The sequence below is a fragment of the Leptinotarsa decemlineata genome, unplaced genomic scaffold (assembly GCF_025532065.1).
Source record: "Leptinotarsa decemlineata unplaced genomic scaffold, Ldec_3_MD MMD2_tig00000251_RagTag_RagTag, whole genome shotgun sequence".
NCBI classification, from domain to species: domain Eukaryota; kingdom Metazoa; phylum Arthropoda; class Insecta; order Coleoptera; family Chrysomelidae; genus Leptinotarsa; species Leptinotarsa decemlineata.
Genome location: NW_027412547.1, coordinates 8,008,327 through 8,033,811, shown reverse-complemented (window position 1 = coordinate 8,033,811; position 25,485 = coordinate 8,008,327). Strand labels below are relative to the sequence as shown.

At 31.1% G+C, this 25,485-nt stretch overlaps 2 protein-coding genes and 1 long non-coding RNA gene across 3 annotated transcripts; 2 read left to right on the top strand and 1 right to left on the bottom strand.

The window, feature by feature from the left end:
* The first annotated feature begins 872 nt into the window (after window positions 1-872).
* Scox (Synthesis of cytochrome c oxidase) lies at window positions 873-9,347 on the top strand. The gene is made up of 5 exons (XM_074173635.1): window positions 873-1,025; window positions 1,077-1,299; window positions 7,289-7,486; window positions 7,695-7,903; window positions 9,137-9,347. The coding sequence occupies exons 1-5, from the start codon at window positions 954-956 to the stop codon at window positions 9,281-9,283; spliced, it is 849 nt and encodes a 282-aa protein (XP_074029736.1). The 5' UTR covers window positions 873-953; the 3' UTR covers window positions 9,284-9,347.
* Window positions 9,348-12,948: 3,601 nt separating this feature from the next.
* LOC141481666 (uncharacterized) lies at window positions 12,949-16,536 on the bottom strand. Its single transcript, XR_012465090.1, has 2 exons — window positions 15,850-16,536; window positions 12,949-15,788 (listed from the first exon to the last, which is right to left on the bottom strand). It is a non-coding gene; the product is annotated as an uncharacterized lncRNA (long non-coding RNA).
* A 5,672-nt stretch (window positions 16,537-22,208) lies between these two features.
* Window positions 22,209-25,485, top strand: NHP2 (NHP2 ribonucleoprotein). Its single transcript, XM_023164100.2, has 2 exons — window positions 22,209-22,461; window positions 22,697-25,485. The coding sequence occupies exons 1-2, from the start codon at window positions 22,296-22,298 to the stop codon at window positions 23,002-23,004; spliced, it is 474 nt and encodes a 157-aa protein (XP_023019868.1). The 5' UTR covers window positions 22,209-22,295; the 3' UTR covers window positions 23,005-25,485.

Sequence of the window (25,485 nt, the reverse complement as noted above, 5' to 3'; positions counted from 1 at the left end):
TATTATTTTAAGGGCATGTATAATAGGTTTGGTTTGAACTAAAGTCCAACGTCTACTTTAAACTCCAGTTCACACTAATTTTAAACCGCCTGCAGCATTTAATCGTTTTATATTTGTTGGTCGGTCCAATTGGCATCAGAACAGAATTACTCATAACATCAAAGAAACGTCAAGAATATTATTAACAGTATTAATAATTTCAACATGCACACTGGTATCAAAATCATAGCGAAAAAAATACTGCTATTGATTTTTTTATCTTGGAAAATTATCTGAAACATGTTTGCTAAGTTGAGTTTGTATATTTACATACTCGTATACCTGCAGACTGGATCACAAACCACCTACTATAAGTAGTTTGTGGACTGGATCTTTATATGTATAGAAGTACTTCTATATACGGTGACTTTACTGAGAACCAATCGAGGGAATTTTTAATCTAAACTTTGGTAAAATTAGAAGTGAATCTAAAGAAATTATCGAAACCTCGTTTTATGACCTTGATATTTGATATTGTGTATGTTTTAATTCGTAATATTGTTTGAGTATTGTACCATAATTATGAGCATTTTTTGCAGTTTGAAATTATTCCTAATTGACAACATTTTCTTAAAGTGTTTTTCTCCAAAAATTAATATTTCAGTTTAAATGTTATCTAAAAGTACATACAATTAATTCAAAAACATTTTAAATATTCTTTACTATTTTGGTACTTTCAACTCATTCACTATATTAATGATATTTTTCTCGATAACACGGGTGGAATGAGTAAGTATATATATTATAAATCTATGGTAATAATCTATATACGTGCTTTGTGAACTTTCTTTTTTTATTTCATAGTCATGATAGAATTTTGAATCACAGAACACTGAAATTTAAATTGTTTCTGTCTGTATCTGCAATATATGACTTGTTTCGAATTTCCGACATATACATAACCTCATAACATCATGTCTATATTATTTTCTCAAGTAAATAAAAATGTTCTACAAAAGTCCATTCAATTCATGCATTCACCTAAGGTACTTAGCTTGAATTACAAAACAAAATGAAATAGATTTTTCATCTTTCAGACTCTTCCGCAATTTCGTTGTCGTATAAATTGCCGAAAGTATAGTAATAATTCTCCACTACCAAAACCAAAAACTCCTCCAGGAAAAAATCCATTACCAAATCGGAAATCTTCTCTCGGAAAAGGTATTGGGCCCATAACATGGAAAAATCTTGCCATAACTTCAGTATTAGGAGGAAGTCTGTTAGCATTTATGTTGTATTTAAAAAAAGAAAAAGAAGAAGGTAGGTTTTTGGAACCCTTATGTTGAATAGGTCATATGATTTATTCATGACAATGTTATTAATAAACACATTAACCTTTCAGTAGTAGAGCCACATTTCATGAAACCATTAGTTGTATTAGCCTGTCAGATTGGGTTTCAATAATGTATTCATTTATTTGTATATCCATTTTTAGCAGGACTGTCAGAAAACTATATTTTCAATATTTTCGTTTTCCTATTCGTTCTCTAATCTCAATATGCATGGTCTTTTTCAGAAAAATCATCTTCATCTCAATACCTATTTACATAAATTATCTGCCAAAAAAACTATATATGGCATTAGTCGCCCTGGTCTTATAGACAGGTTTTGGTTATAGTCCCTATATTACAAACACACCATTCGTAAAACTGGCCTTGAAATGTCATAATGAATAGATAAGAAGGTACTAGTCACAACCCACCACCCCTTCATGTTTTCATAAAATCATGAATATACTTCACATGCAGTGTGACCCACTGGTCATAAAATGCCTAATATATGCTGTTGACAGTTTGAAAACAAGTAAAATACATTTTTCATTGATTAAACAACTTTTACTATCTTGAGATGAGATTTATTGGGTTACCACGTTACATTAATAGTTTGGCCGAATAGAAAGAAGATATTGTAGCCATATTGAGTTAAATTGATACTCAGATGATCATAGAGAACTTGTCAGATTTTTTTATACACATGCACTGCGGGAAAATTCCGCCTGCCTGTGCAAAAGTAGCAATATCAATTGGATTTGAATCACTGTAGATCTTGAAAAGTTTATTTCACAAAATTGCTGTTTTCTGAACGAAAGAGTATTTTGAAGAACGAAGAAATCAGTAAAATATGTCCTAACCTTCCTCGGGGTTGCTTTTAGTGTTTTGGTCTCACAGGCAGATATCTCTTTTCTGGATGGATGGAATCTAGCAGTCTCAAGGTATGTTTAGGAGATCCATATATGTGAACAGTATTCCAAAATTGGCAAGAGTATTTAAAAGTTGCTGAGATGTGCACAACTTTCAAATAATTTTTCAAGTTTCATAAAAGCTGACTTTGCTATTGCAGTGACTTGTTTGTGCCAAGACATATTGGTATTCAATTTGACTCACAACAAACTAATCAATGCAGTCAGCAGAGTAGTGTTCTCTGACATTACAATATTTTTAATTGGTTACCGTCACTCCAGCCAAATTTCTCTTCATATTTTCATCAAGACATAAAACATCTGGTTGCCAAAAATGTTGAATGACATCCGAATGTAAAAAAAGACAAGTGTGCTGTAATCAGCGAAGTAAAATGTTGCATTTCTGGGCATATTCATCAGAGAGAAATAGTGTTGGAGCTAATATAGTTCTCTATGGTAAAAGCTACTTTTGAGTTGAATTCTTTTTGAAAACTGGAGAGCCACAAAGGCAAACTGACAAGCCGTAAAATCAAAGATTAATTATTGAACCCTTATGCCAGACATGATCAAAGGCCTTGAAAAAATCAAGTACAACAGTCGGAGACTCCCAATTCTGAATGTGAGTGGAATCTGTAAGAACATAGCCTGTTAATATTTGCTTCCGGAATCTATATTGATTTTAAATATTTGGAAATGGGGTGATAATTATTTTTTTCCATAAAACAACTGGTATATAGTCATTTGGAAGGTTATGCCATTGGTCTGTTTTTTTTAAGAACTTCATTCAGATAATGCAATCATGGTTACAATAAACATTTTAAATAGTAATTGAGATAGCAGCACTATCCAAAAAAAAGTTATCCAAAACAGCACCAACATTCTGGTCTCGGAAAACTAGCTAAAAACAATATAATAATACTTTATGCAGTGCAACAAAATAATATTATCAAGATTCACTTGAGAATACATAATACAAATGTGAATAAAATAAAAAACTTGATAGTAATTAATACAGAGAATCAAATAGATTTAAGCCGTTCCTTCGTTGAGTATGCTAGTATAAAATCTCTTTATTTTTTTCTTAAAGATACTGAAGTTAGGGCTATCTGTTATTTCCTTGGAAAGAGAATTATAAGTTTTCATGCATAGTGTAATGGGATTATTTAAGCCAATTTTAATACTTACAGGTTCTAAAAAGACATTATAATGGGTACGAGTATTATATTCGTGGAGCTGATTAACGAAAGTGAAGTTGGTATTACATTTGACTTGTTCATGTATAACCTTGTATGCAAATTTACCTTGCTCGATTTCTAGAACATCCTGAATAGGCAGTATCTTGGTTACACTGTATAAATTATCAGCTGAGGATCTGTAGTCAAGCCTGAATAACATTTTCACGACTTTGTTTTGAAGTATTTTTACTTTTTTGAATAATGTCTGTTGACATGTACCCCATATAGGAATTAAATAGCTGAAAATTGATAAGAAATATGCACTGTATATTTGATGGAGTGAAGATGGGCGTAAGTAGGTTCTACAACGATATAGGGCACTAACCATTGGAATTACTTTTTTTTCTACATGGGTGATATGGTTATTCCAGCATAGGTTTTCATCAACTATTAGTCCCAGATATTTGGTATTATGGACTCTCGTTATTTCTTTGCCTCCTATCTCCACTGTGATGCCCTGTTGTTTCATGTTTTTCTGAGAGAAGATTATGAAAGTAGCCTTCTTTAAATTGATCTAAAGTTTATTTTTTGCAAGCCATCTGTGATACCTTTCAAGGTCGTTATTTACTAGTGTTTCGATTTGTTTCAAGTCTTTACCCTTATATACAAGAACAGTATCATCTGCGAATTTCAAGTATCTACCTATAATGTTAGCAGTTTTCAATGACAGAACATGTAATGTATAGAGTAGGGGTCCAAGGACTGAGCCTTGGGGCACACCTGCTTTGGTAGTTTCAGTTTGGCTTGAAATGCCATCAACCATTGTGAATTGTTTGCGATCTAGAAGGTATGTTTTTAGTAAAGAGAGAGCATTTCCTCTTAGTCCCATTTTTTCAAGTAATATAGAGAAATCAACAACATCAAATGCTTTTCGTAGATCAACAAATACAGCAATAGTGTAGCATTTATCATCCAGTGAAGAAGGAATGTGGTTAATGAAGTCTACAGTTGCACTCAGGGTGCTACTATTTTCTTGGAATCCATATTGGTAATTGTCAAAGGCAACACATTTTTTCATGTAATTGATAATACGTTTCTTTAAGTCGGAACTACTAAAATAGGTCTATAGTTATCAATAATGTTATTTAGTCCTGACTTGTGTTTAGGTGTTACCTTGCTGACTTTGAGAATATCTGGGAATATACCTTGTTTGAATAATTCATTTATTAATTTGACTAAAGTAGGTATAATATGATCCCTGAGTGTTAAAAGATCGTTAGTATTTATGTTATCATAACCAGGTGCTGCATTTTTATTCAACTTATATAATTCTTCCTGAACTTCTTGGGAGTTTTATTGTATATGTACATTGAACAATCACTTATGATTTCTTCAAACTCAGTAGATGGCGCTGTTTGTAGGTTTACACTATTCATTATTGATTTACCAATATTAACGAAAATTTGTTCATTTTATCAGCTATATTTTTGGGATTATCAAGAATTTGTCTCTCAATTTCCAAATTAGTTATTTGATTACTTTGCTTATTGCCTTTAATAAGATTATTGATGAGTTTCCATTGCTTTTTCTGGTTAATGTTTGTATTGCCTGTATTGCTCCATTTCTTTTCAAAGTATTCCTGTTTCAGTTTTTTTGCATTTTTTGTCTACAATATTCTTCTGTATTCGGAAATCCCTGAGTATATCCTGATTAAAAGGATGTTTTATTTTTCTGAATATAATTTATCACGTTTTTTTGTTAATTCTAGAAATTCTCTTGTAAACCAATCCTTACCTTCTTTATATTTTATTTCATATTGAGTTGTTGATTCTTTTTTACAAACCTGTATGGCTGTTGATAGTTTTTCAAAGCTATTTATATCGTGGCTGTTTATCAGCTGTTGGAATTTTTGTTTGGAGTTATTTTGATTTAGTACAGAACGTTTGTGTGATACCTTTCTATTAGTCTGTGGAGATTTGGCGTTAGTTTTAAGTTGTATATATAGGATTTTATGATCAGCTATATGGTTAGAGATTGTCATGTGACAGTCTATGTTTTTGTTTGTTAGCACGTGATCTAGGATAGATTTGGAATTTGATGTTGATCGTGTTGCATAATTCTCTTCAATCACATTACAAATCTTAAACCCATTAAGTGCTATTGTATTTACATAGGTATCAAACTCCGGGGAGGTACTTTTGAGCAGGTCAACATTTATATTGCTTATTAATATTGATTTTGTTTTACATCTATTCAGGATATTCTCCAATTCCCGCAGAAAATCATAGAATATATAGCTAGGGGGTATGTATATCCCAATGATTTTGATTTTATTATCTAAGAGGTTAATGCTTACAAGATTATACATTTTGTTATTACTGTCTTCATTAACGTTAAATTTTATTGTGTTTCTAACAAAAATTGAATATCACTAGTTCGGACTTCCATTGTCTATTATATAAAATGATTTGAAATCCCTGAAACAAGTAAAAAAGAATAATTAAAAAAGAATAGCTGAAAATAACAATTATATTAAGCAACAATAAACCTGAAATGAAATGATAGTGAAATAACCTACAAGTAAAAATATAATAATTGAATAAATAAAAATTAAAGGAATGAAAAAAGAAAATAAAAATAAAAAAGTGTAGAGATTCCAAGTCACGTTAGTTCACGACGTTTCGATTGTTGGTATCTACAATCGTCTTCGGGTGATGACTGGACTGATTCCTCCGAGAGATGATTATTTTATAGGTCGTTGAAATACTTTCACTTTCTCTGCTTTCTATTTTCCGCTTCACTGATTCCGTGAGAGATGACCGTTTTGGCGGGAGTTGGCCATTTTTCGTTTGATGATGGGTTTCCATATGTTTCGTATTTCTACGCTGGCCTGGCTGAATACGTTGTTGGACAACATGTATGCGGCTTCCTTAAATTTTCTCCTAAACCAATGTTCCTCTCTGTGCAAGATCTCAGCTTGGGACCACTCGATGTTGTGTTGATGAATATTGAATATTCTCCTCCTCGAGTATCTCTACATGAGTGAACTCCTTTGTAGCCTTTTATTAAGAACAGACTTGTTTCATTTGCAAAGTACCAGGTTTCAGTTATCACCATTATGTCACAGTCCGATTCTTTGGCATAACAGCAGATATCATCATGTTTATTTCGCGCACTTTGAGCGTTCAGGTACATTATTTTTATACTATTCTTGCAGCATTCTCCAATTAGCAGTTTTTTAGGTCATCCTCTTGTGTGATTTTGTTCACTTTGCTGCTTTCGTCTTTGCGGATGAAGATGTTTCCATGAGAATACCATACAAACTTGTAGTTGTCTTCTTTTTTGAATTTTCTTGCCAGCATGAGTATGTATGGGTTGAACTCAGTCTTCCAAGAAACCCTTTTCTGAATACAGATCACTGTTACAGGTGCATCTTATGACAAGTACTGCATCAAGGCTAGAAGCTTTGTTGAGGTTGAGCTGTTTCAGTATTGTAATGATCACTTTAATTGAAACAAAAGTGTTTTAGGCGTAATAAATCATGAGTTTCAAACCACCCAAGAAATTCTTGAAAGCATTTCATGCAGTTACGTTGATATCTCACCAGACAGCAATCTACCATTACTAATTTTTCAATGCTTAAAATATTTGCTTTCTACCTCAAAACGAAACAGTTGGCTGACTTTTTTCGCCGTCAATCACTAATCACCGTATTTGGATATTTATGAAAAAGTTACAAGATTCTTGGCCATAATAGTTATCCTATAGATCTCACACATTTGCAACTACAAAGTTAGAACATGCTTGATGTTACATAAGCATACCGACCAAGAATTTATAGCACTTACATATTGTTTTTTTCTTGATTCACAGTATCGACATTTTTTATTTTTAGCTCAAATGAAAGAGAGAAAGAGAATGCTTGGTAAAGCAGCAATAGGTGGAAAGTTTGAATTGGTTGACAGTAACAACAAGGTGAGAACAAGTGAGGAGTTTCTGGGAAATTGGCTGCTGATATATTTTGGATTCACTCATTGCCCAGATATTTGTCCAGACGAATTAGAGAAAATGGCTGCTGTAATTGATAAATTAGGTAAGTTTTGATATTAAATCTTTGAATATATTATCTATGTTAAAGTTTTCTAGCAAAGTAGATATATCTCAAAGGGGGAAAATTAGTTACAAAAAAAAACCTCAAGGAATTTTCAATTCTTTCTTTAAATTAACTATTTTAAGTGTAAAAATAGTCCCACCCAAATTCGCTGTTTTATTTTAATTTACTCGTTGAAACTTTTTTTCAGATGCTTCAGAAGAAATGCCAAAGATTCAACCTCTTTTTATATCTGTTGATCCCAACAGAGACACTCCAGAGGTAGTTGGAAAATATTGTAAGGAATTTAGTCCAAGGTTATTAGGACTTACTGGAAATGAAAAACAAGTTGGTGAAGCTTGTAAAGCTTATCGAGTTTATTTCAGTGCAGGACCGAAAGATTCTGATAATGATTACATTGTAAGTAATTCAGAACTACTTGAATGCTTGATAATATTTTCATTTTATTCATTATCATAAATTCCAACTCAAAAGTGATGAATATACATCAAAATGAGCACTTTCATAAAAACCAGAACTGGAACACTCTTCTCGAAACGCGTTTCACCAACCAAGTTGGAGTCCTCAGTAGATAAGTTCATTCATAACATTTCATAATATATTCAAACAATAAACATATAAAAGTAAACAATACCCTGTTTAGAATGGAACCTCAGTCGTTGTTCATAGTTTTTCTGTCACACTTAGCTATTTCCAAACTCTGAAAAGCATCCAAAAATCTAGTGTCATGTACCAATCTGAACAACTTCAGGCAGTTTTCATTTATTCCATGGCCGTTTCTAAAGCGTTTTGGTCACACTAGATTTTTCTGGTATCTGATATGTGCTGTGTTCTCTAAAACGAGTTTCAATATGTTGCTCAGTCTAACTGACGTAATTTTGTCACAGCTCTCACAGATTATTTAATATATCCCCGACTTTTCATGTTCCATTTTGAAGCCTACTTTCACGTTCAACTTTTTGAAAATGCGATCTTATCCGTTAGTGTATCTTGGTTCATACAGAAGGACATCAAACTTTGAATTTCTAAAATTTACAAAGATTCTCCATAAATTTACGTTTCGTAATTAATTTTTCCACTATATTTGAAGGATACCGGTTGCTTTTAGGTATGTCCCTGATAATCCTTATTCAAGGGAAACTTGGCAAGCATACGGGCAAAAAATAGTCCCGCCATTTCGTGTTGTACCGAATGTGTGAGCTATGGGGAATATAATATCTGAAAGTGCTGGTATTCTTCCCAGGTATATTCTATAATTTGGTTACTTCTAATCACTAAGATATTAAGAATGGTAACGCCTCGTTGTTTTCAATTCAAATCTGCTCTTGAACAAACTAACTAAAAGGGGGCGCAGTGAGTTTCCCATTGCTCCATTTCTTGTTTTTCTCCACAATTGTTAGCTACATAAAAAGTCGGGGATATGAAGACTCCAAGTTGTTTGGTGAAACGCGGGAAGATTATTGCAGTTCTAGTGTTTGGGAAAAGTGTTTGTTGTGGATTGATTCTACGCCAGAGATTCTAGTTCTACCTTTCATGATGAATATGCAGCTGGAAAATGAACTTACCACTTTAAATAATATTTCTTTCAGTTTTATATACATATATACCATATCATATTGTTTTTTTATATAGGTAGATCATACTATCATCATGTATTTGGTGAATCCAGATGGTGAATTTGTGGATTATTATGGACAAAATAGGTCAGCATCAGAAATATCTACTTCAATAAGAATAAATGTTATCAAATATAATGAAATGAAAAACAGTTGGTTATAATTGTATAAATATTTCCAGATATCTTTTTATTTATATTTGTAATAAAATATTATTGTCGTTTCTATATGTAGCTTATTTTTTTTGTGGTACAAGGTGAATATTTTATATAATACATGACATTTTATAATATATACATAGGAAATAATAAACAAACTTCAAAATAAACTGATAAAAAATCTGAAAAGTGAAACTTGTGGCAAGGTAAGTAATAAAAAAAGATACATCTTCATTAATACAATCTCACATATATTCATATACAAATTATTTACTAGGGGTGAATCAATAAGGAAATATTTGGGAAAGAAAGTTTTTGGCTTTCTACTACTCCATCTGATACAAAAAAATGGATGAGAGAATCTTCCAAAGATGTATAGCGTTACTTATTTTCAAATTGATTACTCCCTTCCTTTCTTTGGAAGATTCTCTCATCCATTTTTTTGTATCAGATGGAGTAGTAGAAAGCCAAAAACTTTCTTTCCCAAAAATTAATCACTTCTAAAAATATAACCCTTTCAATTCAAGGAAATATTGATAGTGAAGAAAAAGAAAATAATAAATGACCGAGAGGTCTTGAAGGTTTCAGTAATTTAGGGATGTGTAAATTGAAAAATGTTATTATGATTGTGCTTGGACTCATCTTTGCATACCAATCGTCAATAGATTATAGGAATTTGGAAAATTCAAGTTTTTGCATCGAGAAAATTTACTTTCTTTTTTTTCATATTCAAAGTTATCTCCAAAAATAGTGAAGATGTTGCCATTTCACCAGATCTCATTTGATACCCTTTAAAAGTTAATCGTGGAATTATGCCATACTGTAGATATGAGTACGGCATGTATGACTAGATTATTTCGTCTAAAGAAGGGTTAATTGTGCCAGTCAATGTGTTCAGTGAACTTTGGTATCATATCGGGGACCTGTCAAATTCTCATTAGTGATAGTATTGCAGTTCATATTAATTTTGGATCATTACAAACTGTATTCTTATATGAACCAAATGAAAGGAATATTGATGCTTCAATTTTTTTCTGTATTTTCTGAAATACAATAAATATGCTTGAATAAGTGTTACAGCTTACACAGTTGAGCCACAATGAAAATCGATGAAATTTGTACTTATGAAGGATCCTGAAAACATTCGTACGATTGATTCCTAATTTTACAGATAACTTAGTAAGAGATTGCGAATTTTCCATTAGTCCAACGCTGCACAACTCCTGCACAGTTATGCTTTTTATTGTTAATAAATCCAGTTTCCATAAATTTGTTCAATAATTCCGAAACGTATTTGTGTCATACATTTCTTCCTGGATGATTATCATTGAACATACGGGCAGCAGCTCTAGCACTATTTTCATTCTGGTGGTACAAACTCACTACTTCAAAGCGTATAAACTATTGCTTCTCAAGAATTCACAAAAACACCAATGGGGAATGTTCCTCAATTTGGGTTATTACAGCAAATGTAAGTTTGAACAAAATAAAGTTGAGTTTAATTCATGAATTTTTCAAATTCAATTCGAAAAGTATTCAAATTGATATTTCAAATGTTGGGTTTTAATTTTTAAAGGGATTTGTTTCTAATTCACATATTGGCAACAGCGCCTACATCAAGTTGAAATAATTTATACGTACCTAGATATTCTACTTAAAATAGAATAATTATCTTTATAAACCAATAATTAAGGCAAAATATAAATTATTATATATATATATATATATATATATATATATATATATATATCAAATATATATATATATATATATATATATATATATATATCAAATATATATATATATATATATATATATATATATCAAATATATATATATATATATATATATATATATATCAAATATATATATATATATATATATATATATATATATATATATATATATATATAACATGATTAATATTCCGGAGAGGTGCATTATGACATGCTATTGGTTGTCCCTTTCCTCTCATGCAGACCTACGACTTTGTAGGTACGTGTGGCAGATACCCATCGGAAAAACAACAACTAACCCAGCTGTTGTTGGTATATATATATATATATATATATATATATATATATATATATATATATATATATATATATATATATATATATATATATATATATATATGACATATATACAGTGTGTCCAAGATAAGGATCCTAAGCATGGGAATCTCAGTACCTGTTGGAGATACAGCTTAGGTTAAATTAGGAAAAAGTTGTGTTCTTTAAAGCTTATTTACATGCCGTTTAGAAACTTGAAGAATTTTCATGGCCTGCTGAGATATTTGGGAAAAACGAGAATTTGACAATATCAATTTTATTTTTTTCTGACTTTATTTGAAAAGATATCAAAAAACGAATAACACTTTTTCATTGGCACTTTCAAGGTACTACACGATGGTATTTTTAGTTTTTATATCCGACGTTTCGTTTTCAAAAAACCATCATCAACTTTATTTTTTTAAATAGCCCGAAAAAAAGTACCCTCTGTATCTGATTCCATTTTTTATTACGAATTCAAGGATGTAACACATGCCATTGTTTTCTTTTTAGTTTAAGGGAAAATTGCATTTTTTCTATTTTTAAAATGTATTTTTAAGTAGGTTAATAATGATTTTTTTAAAGTAATGAAAACAACAAAGAAATTAACGCATTTTTTATTTAATTCAAAAGAGGTGTTCAAAAAGGTTTCCGTTATTTTTCAAACATAAGTTTGAAAAATAACGTTTTAAGTTCTAACTGTAGAACTTAAAACATCACGTAACATCTCTGGTGTAATACTGTTAAATGCGACAGTTACACATTCTCGTAACTGCTGTTCAGTTTCAAAAGAATGTTGGTAAACCCGGTTTTTAACAAAACCCCATATGAAGAAGTCCAGAGGAGAAGTCAGGGGATCACGCTGGCCAAGACACTTCACTAAAGGTTTCAATCCACCTTCTAGGAAATCGCTGCGAAAGATACTCTCGAACTTGTCTAGAATTATGTGCAGGAGCACCGTCTTGTTGAAACCAACAGTTATTGACCTGTGCCAGAGGTAAATTATCTAAACATTCTTCTACATAGTTTTGTAATAAATGATGGTATCGTTCGGCGGTCAAAGAATTATAGTAAAAAAACGGACCTAGTATTTTAGTTCCCAAAATTGCACACCACATATTAAACCCAAAACGTTCTTGATGTCTTTATATTTTCTTAACACACGGATTTTGCTGAGCCCAGTAATGCGTATTGCGGCGGTTGAAGATACCATTATTAGTGACCATACTTTCGTCGGACCATATTATTTTTGAAGGGAAATTATAATCTTCTTCACACGCGCGTGTATACCATTCGCAAAAATTTCGGCGACGTTCGAAATCCCCTGGTTTAAGTCCTTGGCAAATCCTAAATTCATAGGGGTGATATCTATTTTTACGCAAAATAAATTGAGCTGTGGATTTGGCTACTCCTACATTATTTTCGATTTGCCTAGTTGATATTTCAGGGTTCTCAACAACTGCTTGTAAAACATTATTTTATATATATATCTTTATTTGAAATAGGAATTCCTAATATACATACAAATCTTAAAAATTATGATAAATGTGAAAAAATTGTCAATATCGCGAAATATATGAATACATCAATTATAATAGCTACTAGTAATAAAATACAAATAGATAAAAACAATTTTTATATCAATCTGTTAAAAAAATATTCTTCAAAATAAGTGTAAAACAGTGAAACATATGAATGTGTGTGTATAAAGTTAAAAGTATTTTAAAAGCTAAAAAGAAAGAAAAGAAAGTTAAAAGAACGAAAAAAATTTAATAAATATCCAGTGACCTTATATGTTTTTTTAGCTGATATTTGAAACTATCGATAGTGACCGAGCATTTAATGTCTTGAGGGAGTTCGTTGAAATCATTCAGTCCCCTGAAAAATAATGATATCATAGAATTTTTAGTTTTGGTTCTAGCTATATGAAATTCATTATTAGTCCTTGTATCATAACGGTGAATTTGATTGTTATAAGTAATAAAAGACTTGAAGTAACTTGGTAATAAATTCTTTGTGATTTTATAAATGAACATCATTGACATATAAAATAGTCTTTGCGTTACACTATACCAATTTAGAGTATTTAGCATAATTTGAATGGGAGTATATCTATTACACATCAAGATTATTCGCATTCCTCGATTTTGTAATTTTTCTAATTTTTGTTTGTTGTTTTTGTCCAAGAGATATAGAAGACTAGAACAGTAATCAAAATGTGGCTGTATAATGCTTCTATATATAGTTATCTTTGAAAATAAAGACACTTGAGATGATATCCTAGAAAAAAAGAAGAGTTTTTTCGAAATTTTTTTGCAAATGTATTCGCTATGAGCGTTCAGTGTTAGTGAGTCATCTATTATGAAACCTAAGTATTTAAACTCGGTTACCCATTCAATCTTGTCATGATCAATGGTAAGTTGTAGAGACTCATAGTCCACATACTTTAATTTATGTTTATTACTGAGAATCATGGCTTTGGTTTTTTTTGTATTTAATTTTAGTTTATTAGTTCCCAGATAGGTTTCATATTTTTTTAATACTTGGTTCATTCGAGTTATTGTTTCGTTAAGATTGTGACCATAACATGCAACCAATGTGTCATCCGCGAATAAATTCAGAAAATCATGACCTTGCACATAATTGAGATCATTCAAATATATTATAAAAAGCAGTGGTCCCAGCACACTGCCTTGAGGTACACCAAAATTATTAATAATTTCGTTTGAATAAGAGTTGCCTATTTTGGTTCTTTGAGATCTATTACTGAGATATTCTTTGAACCAATTCAATACTTTACTCTGAATGCCATAATATTTCAATTTCAGAAGTAAAATTTCTCTGTCGATGGTCTCAAACGCTCTTTTGAAGTCAAGAAATACTGCCACTACATATTTACCATCATCAAGTACCTGCTTCCATTTCGATATTGTTAACTGAAGGGCAGTTTCACATGAATGATGTTCTCTAAAACCAGATTGGTTACCCATAAACAGATCATTCTTACTGAAGTACTGAGTTATTTGTTCGTGCACTATTATTTCTAAGAGTTTCTCTATAGTTGGTAAAGTATTTATGGCCCTATAGTCAGACATTTCTATTGCGTTATTAATTTTAGGAATGGGCATTATAGTACTGAGTTTCAATTGGTTGGGAAAACTACCATTTGCAAGTGAAGTATTTATCAAGTTCAGGAAGACAATTCCACCAGTATAAAACGTTTCTCTCAAAAACCTGACACTAATTACTTCCTCAATACTGCCTTTTTTTTTGAGAGAAAATATAGTAGATCTCAACTTACTTAGGTTTACACTTTCAAATTCAGGAAAACTAGCTACCACTGGTTTAAGATTTTTCTGAGACCACTTTTCTTCAGAGATGATAGAACTAGAGATCCGCTCAATGCTATCAACATAGAACGAATTAAACTTATTGGCAGCATCTTGCTCAGTTTTTACCCTTGATATAGTGCCATCAGTGCTAAAGTTAATGCACTTGAAGTTCATATGCTGCTTCTCACCTTTTGTTAATTTTTTAATAGTTTTCCACATTTCTTTAGGGTCATTTTTATTTGAATCAATTTTATTTTCAAAGTATTGCAATTTTTTTATTTTCAGTAAATTAACAACCTCATTTCGTTTTGATTTATATTTATTCCACAACTCCTCTTTATTGGCATTGGAAGTTTTTCTGAAATCTTTATACAATTTGTCTCTTTGTTTTGAAAATGATTTTATCTCATCATCGTACCAAGGTACCTGATTTTGTTTGTTTTTGATTTCGATAATGGGTGCTATCTCATTTAAAATTAATCTACACTCCGATTCAATATTATGGTAAATCTCATTCACATCAGTGGAGGTTTTCAACCATTCACATTCAATCAGCCTCAGGTTGATACTATGAAAAACCTCATCATTTAATCTCCGTGTGAAAAAAGGTGTAGATATTGCAAAGTCACTATTTTGTATAATAACGGAAATTATTGAATGATCAGTAATCTTAGGCTCATGGTGAACACAAACTTTTAGACCACTCTGATTTGATATCGCATAATCAATCAATGAAGAACTATTAGAGGTTATTCTTGTCGAATCACAAACAAGTTGTTCGATACCAAAAGTCATCATTATATTTTTAACTTTTTTGCCGTGAGTAGTATTACTAAGATAATCTATATTTACGTCACCAATCAAAAGACACTTTTTATTTCTCATGAAGTAGTCCTCACACCATTCTTCAAATTTGTCCAGGAACACATCATGACTTGAATTTGGAGAATGGTAGAGTCCACCTACTAACCATTTAGTGTTATTCAATTCAATTTTGATAAATTGGCACCAGTAATTGGTATCCAGTATATATTTTCCTTTTAACGAATAACTTATATCCCCTCTTACATATATAAGTACTCCTCCAGTATGTCTGCTGTTAGAATCACATCTAACGATAGAATACCCTGAAATGACAATTTCGCTATCAAGAACACTATCTGTACATCTGGCTTCACTTAATATTACCATTGATGGATAATAACAAAATATTTCTCTAATTATTTGATCTTTGTGGGCTAGAAAACTCTCAGCATTCATGTAAATGATGTCAGCCTTGTATACTATATTAGGACTTTCAGTCAGTTTTTTTGTTTATTTATAGCATCAACAATTGTGGGAATATTATTTATATACCTAATAATTTTATTTTGACCACTATTCTTGTATTCTTCTAATTTTCTTTTAACATTGAGAAAATAGTCCCTTTGTATTTTAGTTTGATCAGCAAATATTTTGACACTTTGTACTTTTAAAAACTTCTTATTTCTTAGGACTACTAACGCTTCTTCCGGGGATGAGAAACACACCTTGATGGGCCTATTCTTGCTTTGATCAAATTTACCTAGTCTATATGTGCTAATATTTGTAGTATCTACAGGAACATCTGCAAGCAGGTCCCTTATAGTGTTTTTGTCGTCAGCAGTTCTATTTGAATGTGAATTTTGTTTAGATTCATTAATATTGAGAACGATTACATTCGAAGCTCTTTTCTGTCTTTCGCAGACTTCAGCCATAATTTGTTCGGTGGAACCTAATGGAAGGATATCAGATTTGTCAGCTGGGACTGGATTATTTTTCAACTGTACCAAGTAATCCTTCACTTCTTTCAACTCCTTCATCATTTCAGGAACTTTCCAAAAACCAGTTTCACAGTTTTCACAGAGAAAAATTAGCTTTCTTTTTGGGCTTCTTCTGAAGATTCCTTTTTTCGAGATAAAACAGGCTTTTTAAATGAATCATATTCTTTTAAATTTCGAGCCAGCTCTAAGAAAATGGACTTACATGGCTGCTTTCTTTCTGGATATGTATTAAGATACATTGCTGCTGTATTTACAGTATTTTTGTGGCACAAAATGTAGCAAGTTAGCATGTCAAACTTTTCTTCATGGCTATAATGCTCACCCGGCATATTCGACGATAATAACACAATATTATCTATTCAACAATAAACAATAATAACGACAACAGTAACAATAACTCTAAAAACAACAACTCGACAAACAGGCTAACAACAACGACAATTACTATTTTATCGTGTAATTAAATAATATTTGACAGGCTCGGTGACAGGTATTTACGTCAAAGCATTTGTTTGCAACGCCTACTTAAAGATTTTTAAAAATAGAAAAAATGTAATTTTCCTTTAAACTAAAAAGAAAACAATGGCATGTGATACATCGTTGAATTCGTAATAAAAAATGGAATCAGATACAGGGTGTACTTTTGTTTCGGGTCATATAAAAAAATAAAGTTGATGATGGTTTCTTGAAAACGAAACGTCGGACATAAAATCTAAAAATACCATCGTGTAGTACCTTAAAAGTGCCAATGAAAAAGTGTTATTCGTTTTTTGATATCTTTTCAAATAAAGTCAGAAAAAAATAAAATTGATATTGTCAAATTCTCGTTTTTCCCAAATATCTCAGCAGGCCATGAAAATTCTTCAAGTTTCTAAACGGCATGTAAATAAGCTTTAAAGAATACAACTTTTTCCTAATTTAACCTAAGCTGTATCTCCAACAGGTACTGAGATTCCCATGCTTAGGATCCTTATCTTGGACACACTGTATATATATTGAATTGAAATCAATATGGGAATGATCAAAGAGTACTTATCTATTTATCTTTGGATTTTCATGGAATTATTTTCCAGCAGCTTGACTGCATTAACCTTTCTAGAGTATATATATATATATATATATATATATATATATATATATATATATATATATATATATATATATATATATATATATATATATATATATATATATATATATATACCGGGTGTCAACGAATCTATTAGACAAGTCATAATTTCTAGACTATTAGGAGAATTGAAATGAGATTTGGTATAGTTGAATGGTATGTGGAGAGGAATGTTTTCACATATTTTTCACTTTCCGGTCACTTCCGGTTTCAGCGGAAATGGCTCCGGTTCTGAATTTTTAAATGGAACACCCTGTATATTGTAACATTTTTGGATTTCTGAGACAATTCTGGATCAGAAACTGACATTTCCGGAAGTTTTTCAGCCTACTTGATTTTTTCAGAGTCACTTTTAAAATTGCATCTAGGTGGCCATGATCGGACGTAAACTAATCTATGGACCTCAGGTGATATCAGAAAATTGCAATAGCGGAGTTTTAGTGACTAGTGTGTTGAATATGAATGAGACAAGTTTACAAAATAACATTTTCATGTCTATTATTTTTCAAATGGCGACCATTTTTTGACAAGCAATTTCCGAAAAAAAGATTTTTTGACGAATCTAACGTTACTAATTTATTTGCGATTGGATTACAAATAAGAACATAAATTAAATATTACTGAGGAAAATACTCGATACAAATTCATTTACTTTTGTCAAGGGTGCCATGGATAGGAATGATGCATAATATTTTGCGGTTATTTCCATCAAGTCCACTTTGGAGAACAAAACGCTCACCTAGGTTATGACAGTGACATAAGCTTTATGAGCAGAAAGTAGAAGTTTCTCTTGATTTTCGTTAATTTTAGTTTAATTTTTCGTCGAAATAATGTATACTCAAAGTGAAAAAATGGATATGTTGTTATTGTTTGGAGAAAGCCACAGAAATTCATACGAAAGATATCTTGTTTCAATTTTGAACATTATAGCGTGTCCAAACAAATATTTTTTTACGAAATAAATGTTTGTACCTATCACATTTTTCTGAATGGAAAATTATTTTTTTCATTGGATGCAGAATTTTTCCCATAAATCGTGCAATATCAAACCAAACAAGATTGAATGAAAAAACATTGTGAATATTACTATTTTTTTTTTCATGTTATGATGTATATTCATGAATTATTCAGGGCTTAAGTTCTAGATATTTAAATTTGTCAACTGATAAACTACGAAATTAAAAAAGAAAGAGTTTAATGAAGGTTGATAATGAAACTTTTATAAAATATGTTCGACATGTCTTCCATTTTCTTGAATGCAGAGCTGTATATGTTTGAAAGACTGCGCAAGACAGCTGGTGTAATGCTGCCAAAAGCATTCGTTATTCTAAGTCGCATATTTTCGGAAGAAGCTGGTGGCTAGGTGGCTCGACGTAAACCATATTTTTTATGTATCCTCATAAGAAAAAATCCAGTTTTGTTAAATCTGATGATCTAGCGGCCACCGTACAGGCCCATTCCGTAATATACATTTATTGGGAAATACTTCATTTAGATGATCTCTAACTTCTGCCGAATACTGAGCAGGTGCACATACATTGTTCCATTCTTATGTACCTGAAAAAAGTATGGACCAATTACATATTCTCCAATGATGCCTTTCCAAGTTATTTATCGACCACCTATATTGATAGTCCACCTGTCTCAATACGTGGGGATTTTCTGTCGAATAATAATGGTAATTATGTCGATTCACAAATCCATTTTTATGGAATGTCGATTCATCCGACCATAAAATGTTATTGAAAAAATATTCGTTTCGACGAATTTTTCCCATGGCCCAATTGCAAAATCTCACTCTTTTCTCAAAATCGGTATACAGTAGTATGACATGGATGAAAGCGATGTTTCTTCAAAACTCGTTGCCAGATCTGTCACTTATATCCACTATTTCACCAATTTGTCGTTGACTCCTACTAGGATCTTCTTCTCATAGCAAGAAGAACTTGCAATTCATTATCTTCATTAGTAGCTGGCTTGATGCGCTCATGTTTAGAATAATTGATACATCCAGTTTCAACAAATCGTTTAATTTCATTTTATTCGCTGACGGTTGTTTTAGATCGAAAAAATATGGCACAAACTTCGAGATTATTGAAATTATTGTAATTATTCAAGAACGTACATTTTGCGGTGTAATTCAAAACTTGTTTATCTAGCAACAGGTAATTTTAGGCATGGGCGATATTTTAAGGAAAGGCTTGGACAATTTAGAGAATAAATGTGTTATAAACATAATATACATCTCGATCACAGCCGTCACATATGAATTTTACAGTAAAAAATCATTGATATTATGGCGATACAATAGAGAGTTGTCATTTTTAGAAAAAAAATAAATAAAAAATAAAAAAAACTATAGGACATGCTATAATGTACAAAATTGATACAAGATATCTTTCGTACATTCTTATCAGTCGTCAAATGGATTTCGCTTTGAATAAGGTCTTTCATCGAGTTTATGGCGTAGAAATAGGAAGAACGACCATTTTTCAAAAAAATGCTTTTTTAAGAAAAACTATTGAACCTAGCCATAGAGAATACTCAATGAAATTTGTAGAGGTTTTGTTGCCGCTCCTTATGGATCAATAATATACAGGGTGTTCCATTTAAAATAAGGAAGATTCTGCAAATTTTTGTTTACAATATGTGGCAAGAGGTTTTTCATACCCTGTATATCACAGGTCGACTTCAGATACATCGTTTGAGAGAGTTACCACTGTAGAATATTTAACCAAAAAAAAAGTACAATTGGACTTGGCACAACTTTATTATTTAAAATATTCTGAGTGACAAATATTGGGAAGAAAAACCTGTCATGCTAGATATCTCGAAAACCGTCAATATTTTCGAAGTAAAGATATTCATAAAGTGTGTTTTACTTTCTATGTAGAAACCGAAAAAACGATAAAAAATATAGGTTGCCATTTAAAAAAACACAGTTGGGATCCGCCCAGAAAAAATTGAACACCCTGTGTGATCGCCAATATTTTTATTTTGTCGAGCTCGAGTAATAAGGTAATATTATAGAAATTTAGATTTCTATCTGTTTCCTAAATAGATATATGGAACACCGCGCCACTGTTGCAGGACCCTGTATATATATATATATATATATATATATATATATATATATATATATATATATATATATATATATATATATATATAATATATAGGAATCCGTGTTAGGAATCACACTTCATAAGGTAAGACCTCGTTAGTCCTTAGCTCGCACAAGTTTCTCAACTTCTAAGGGTTGTCGTTCCTATGGGGGCGACAGCTGATTAACGGAAAAACAGATTTTTAACAGAACAGAACAGATGTGAGAATTACAAACAATGTTTTTCAATAAAATAAAACAATTACTATGTCGCAATATTTGAATAACTTGTGTGTTGTGTGTGTGTATATATCATTTTCAGGGAAAAGCTATAAAGGTTGTTAATGATCATACAATTTGAAATTACAAGCACAAAACACGTACTTTTAATGAGGGTGGCCCTGTCAAAAAGGATGTATATGAGGCCCAATCATCACTATTTGAGTAGTATTGATGTTTGACCAATACGTTCATTTCTATAATTATTGCAAAGTTTTGAAAACAATTTTGAAAGGGTTCTGAAGGCTATTTTTACATTTATATTGTTGAAAATACTACACAACTTAAGTGTCACATCACTAATGTACGGTAAAGAAGCAAACAACATAGGAATTTAACGTGCATTAGTCTCATCTGTAATACTATTAGAATGCAAAGAGTTGCGATCCATTCGAATATTAGAATTGGATTGAACGTCAACGGTAGACTTGTTAAACAAGATCTAATTCAACAGAAAATCAAGATAGGAATCATTGATGAATATGAATAATTGGTATGAAGTATTCAAGTGTTTTAAATAAAAAAGATCGAAAAATTATTTTTTGTCTGATGGTGGCACGACAAGTATTATTTACTGAAATGAATTGAGAAAATGTTTGACCAATATATTTCGAAATATCTCATTTTCCCTTGTGTCATTCCATCCATAGATATGTGTGATTGATCACTTGTTTACTTTATGATAATTCATGATCACTTAAATAAAATGAATAAAAAACACTTTTGTCTAAATATCACTGGTAGATTTTATTTACACGACCGGTTTCGGGTTTGATCCCATTATACGTGTTTTCGACTTTATAATGAGGTCAAACTCGAAACCGGTCACATGAATAAAATCTACCAGTGGTTTTTAGACAAAAGTGTTTTTTATTCATTTCATTTAAGCCATCCATAGATGCCTATTTACTTGAACACATATTCTTAAAATTTCTTTTTTGTATTTTGCACTATTATTTTCAATATATATTAGCGAACGAGAATCAATGATTTTCTGAAATGCTATGAAATTTATTATAGAATAGTATACCGTCCGATACCTGCTTGAGAATCATGTTGAACAGACATGTATCATATTACTATGCGATGCAACTGTTGTTTGCATACAATTTTGTATTTTCGAATTTCTTTCATGTTGGTGATTTGCATGGTGTAAATTAAGTTGTAGACTTGGAAACATGGTCTATTGCGCCTGACCGAAGCAAGACAAAAAAAAAATTTAAGAAGAAGAATATGGAATAATTCATAACCTATTTCTTCAGCGTGTTTCGTTTTGTTGTGAGAGTGAACATTTGATTCCATAACAAGTTTATATTTGAAAATGGGAAAAATTAAAGAAGAGCCCAGAGATACCGCTGATATGGATGTTTCTGTGAAAGAAGAACCAGAGTTATCTTATGAAGACAAAATATCTCATTGTAGTGTGATTGCCAAACCAATGGCATCTAAAAAGTTGGCTAAGAAGACCTATAAACTCTTGAAGAAAGGTAATTGTACCCAATAATGATTTAAAAGATGCACTTTAGAAACTATATCTTGATATTTGCTTTGATTTTTTTTTCTGTTATTCTGAAAGAATGCAATTTCTGTAAGTGGAAGTGCGGACATTATTATTACTTCCATGCGAGAGCCCATGTCCATTTCCGCTTTTCATCTCTTACACAAGTAATATTAAGTTATTATCATTATTATTATTATCATTATATTTGCTTTTCTCAACAGCTCTCAGCCAGAAGACTCAAGTCAGGGTTGGTCTCAAAGATGTACAGAAACGGATACGTAAAGGAGAGACAGGAATTCTCGTATTGGCTGGAGACATCCATCCCATTGAAATAATGTGTCATCTTCCAATTGTTTGTGAAGAAAAGAATATTCCATATGTGTTTGTTCCAAGTAGGAAAGATTTAGGAGCAGCATTAGGAGTGAAAAGAGGTTGTGTAATGGTGTTGATCAAGCCTCATGAAGACTACAAAGAAAATTTCAATGAACTTAAAGAAGAAGTGAACAGTTTAGGAGTACCGTTATTATAAAATGAAACTTTTGTTATGCACACATTGAACTGATTCTAGAGCTCTTACCTGTTGGCTTTAGGCAATTCTGACACATGAAAAACAAAGCTTGATGAGCAAATGACAAAGAGATACTTCAATGTAAAAGTAGATGTTGCTTTGGTATCAAATGTTTATCGAGTAATTTATAATCTTTCCTCGAAGATCTGGGTTCTAAAAAGGCTAAAAAATATGCTTTAATAATTTTAGTTCGTTGTAGCATTATAAAGTTTTTACTAAACCTGTAGAGTCCAGATAACTGTTCATACTGATAGCTCATGCTAGTTTATCAAAAATTTTCATTAAACATTTTTTTTGGCTAATTCTTGGCACTTCCCTCAACTTTCAATTAGAAGTCAAAACTGTTAAAAAATTACTGAATCAGGAACTCGCTTCTTGCAATAAAAATTTATAAAATGACCCCCTCTTTTCAGACACATGCTAAGGACCTTTATGCATCTGTCTGTTAAATATATATATATATATATATATATATATATATATATATATATATATATATATATATATATATATATATATATATATATATATATATAAATATATCAATCGAGCGGTCCTCGATTGAAGACAAAATGAGAAAAACCAAGAAAGTACTTGATTAATATAGCTGTGTAAACGCAAGCGAAACACAAGTGAAACCACCTATTGGTGTTGACACCCAAGTCAATTTGCCAAGTTTTTTTATTTTTTGATTTTCATGAAATTATTTTCCAGCAGCTTGACTGCATTAATCTTTCTAGGTTTCATTTATTTTCAAGTAATGGAAAACTTGTTTCATTAAAATAACTTTTTTTATGCTCTAAAAGATATTGTTGCTTCACTGCGATTTATTTGTTGTTAATCGAAACTTGTACGAGCTACGGATTAACAAAGTTTTACCTTTCTCCAATTTTTTGGAAAAGTTTTTGAGGAAATTAATTGCATTTATTAGAACATATGAAAAAAATTAAAAGGGCAAGTGAATAAAGTTTTTATTGCCGAAAGGGAGTTTCTGAAATAAGAGTAATTGCAACTCCTAAAGAGTACCAAGTTTCAAGTTCATAAAAGTAATTGCATAATATAAACTTTCGAGGAGTCCGTAACTTGTGTTTCTTAATTTCACTTAGAGATGAAACGAATAATAAAAAAATGTTTATACTTTCTTTACAATGGTTGACATTTTGAGAAGTAGAGACTTTGAGTTTACAAAACATAATTTTTACTAAAAAATGCCTCAAATTTATTTCATTTCTATGTAAAATTTATAAATACAAGTTACTAATTACTCTTCAAAGGTTTATATACTGTATGTGTATATATAATGTATACACAATACTATATGAATATTACTGGAGTTTTTTCCTAACACCAAATCGTTATTCTTAACACCTTGACACGTGTTTCGATCACCAAGTGATCATCTTCAAGAGGAAGATAAAACTGGAAACTTCGCGAAACTAAAGCTATTTATGCTACACAGATATACCATACGTATACCACCCATACAGGTATACCACCCTAAATTAATTTTACAATTAGTCTAATCTATTATTTTACAATATGTCCTTGTGTACTGTTTGAATGTTACAGCTATATATAAAACAATTCTCAGCTATATAGCCTATCTACTATTTTATAGATGTTATAGCTAACATAATATTAGCTATAACATTTACTTAGTTAATAAGGAAATATTGTAAAATAATAGATAAGGCTAATTGTAAAATTAATTTAGGGTGTTATACCTGTATGGTTTACCTGTATGATATATCTGTGTAGCATAAATAGCTTTAGTTTCGCGAAGTTTCCAGTTTTATCTTCTTGAAGATGGATCACTTGGTGATCGAAACACGTGTCGAGGTGGTAAGATAAAGATTTGTACATCATAAGATGGTACATCATAAGAACTATATTATATGTGTATACCAGTTGTCACCCTCTTAAAATCTACTACCCTCAGAAATTGAAACTTCTGTGAGATAAGGATTAACATGATCTTACCTTTTAACATGGTATTCCTAATACAGATTACAAGGTGACTTTTTGGTTTGATCTTCATCACACTTGAGCAGATTCTCTGTTGATCTAGATTCATTTATTTTTCGAAATGTGGAAGAGTAAAAACCCAGAAACTATATAGGGAGATTTCATTGTTTCCCTGTTTTACCTACCAAACGTTTACATTGTTAGTATTTTATGTCAGACAAGCCTGAAAGTACAATTGGAATTTTGTGAATAGAATAAACACATTCTCTGTAGCTAGATTTTTATTAAGTAAAGTAATAAAATGAAATTGATTATATATTTTACTGTAGACGGACACATGTCGAACTTCTTTTAAATTTCTTACTGAATGCTATAGTAAGTAGAATTTTTTGTTTTGTTTTTTGTTCTTGGTTGCCTTGTTGAGAGTGACTTGAATTTTTATATTAAACGTATACGAATTAAATTTGATGAAAAATG

Bases quoted from the DNA above. Each gene is read 5' to 3' on its own strand.
- NHP2 (XM_023164100.2), top strand. From the start codon at position 22,296: ATGGGAAAAATTAAAGAAGAGCCCAGAGATACCGCTGATATGGATGTT. The intron at 22,462-22,696 runs GTAATTGTACCC...TTTTCTCAACAG, and splicing joins CTATAAACTCTTGAAGAAAG to CTCTCAGCCAGAAGACTCAA.
- Scox (XM_074173635.1), top strand. From the start codon at position 954: ATGTCTATATTATTTTCTCAAGTAAATAAAAATGTTCTACAAAAGTCC. The intron at 1,026-1,076 runs GTACTTAGCTTG...TTCATCTTTCAG, and splicing joins AATTCATGCATTCACCTAAG to ACTCTTCCGCAATTTCGTTG. The intron at 7,487-7,694 runs GTAAGTTTTGAT...ACTTTTTTTCAG, and splicing joins TGCTGTAATTGATAAATTAG to ATGCTTCAGAAGAAATGCCA.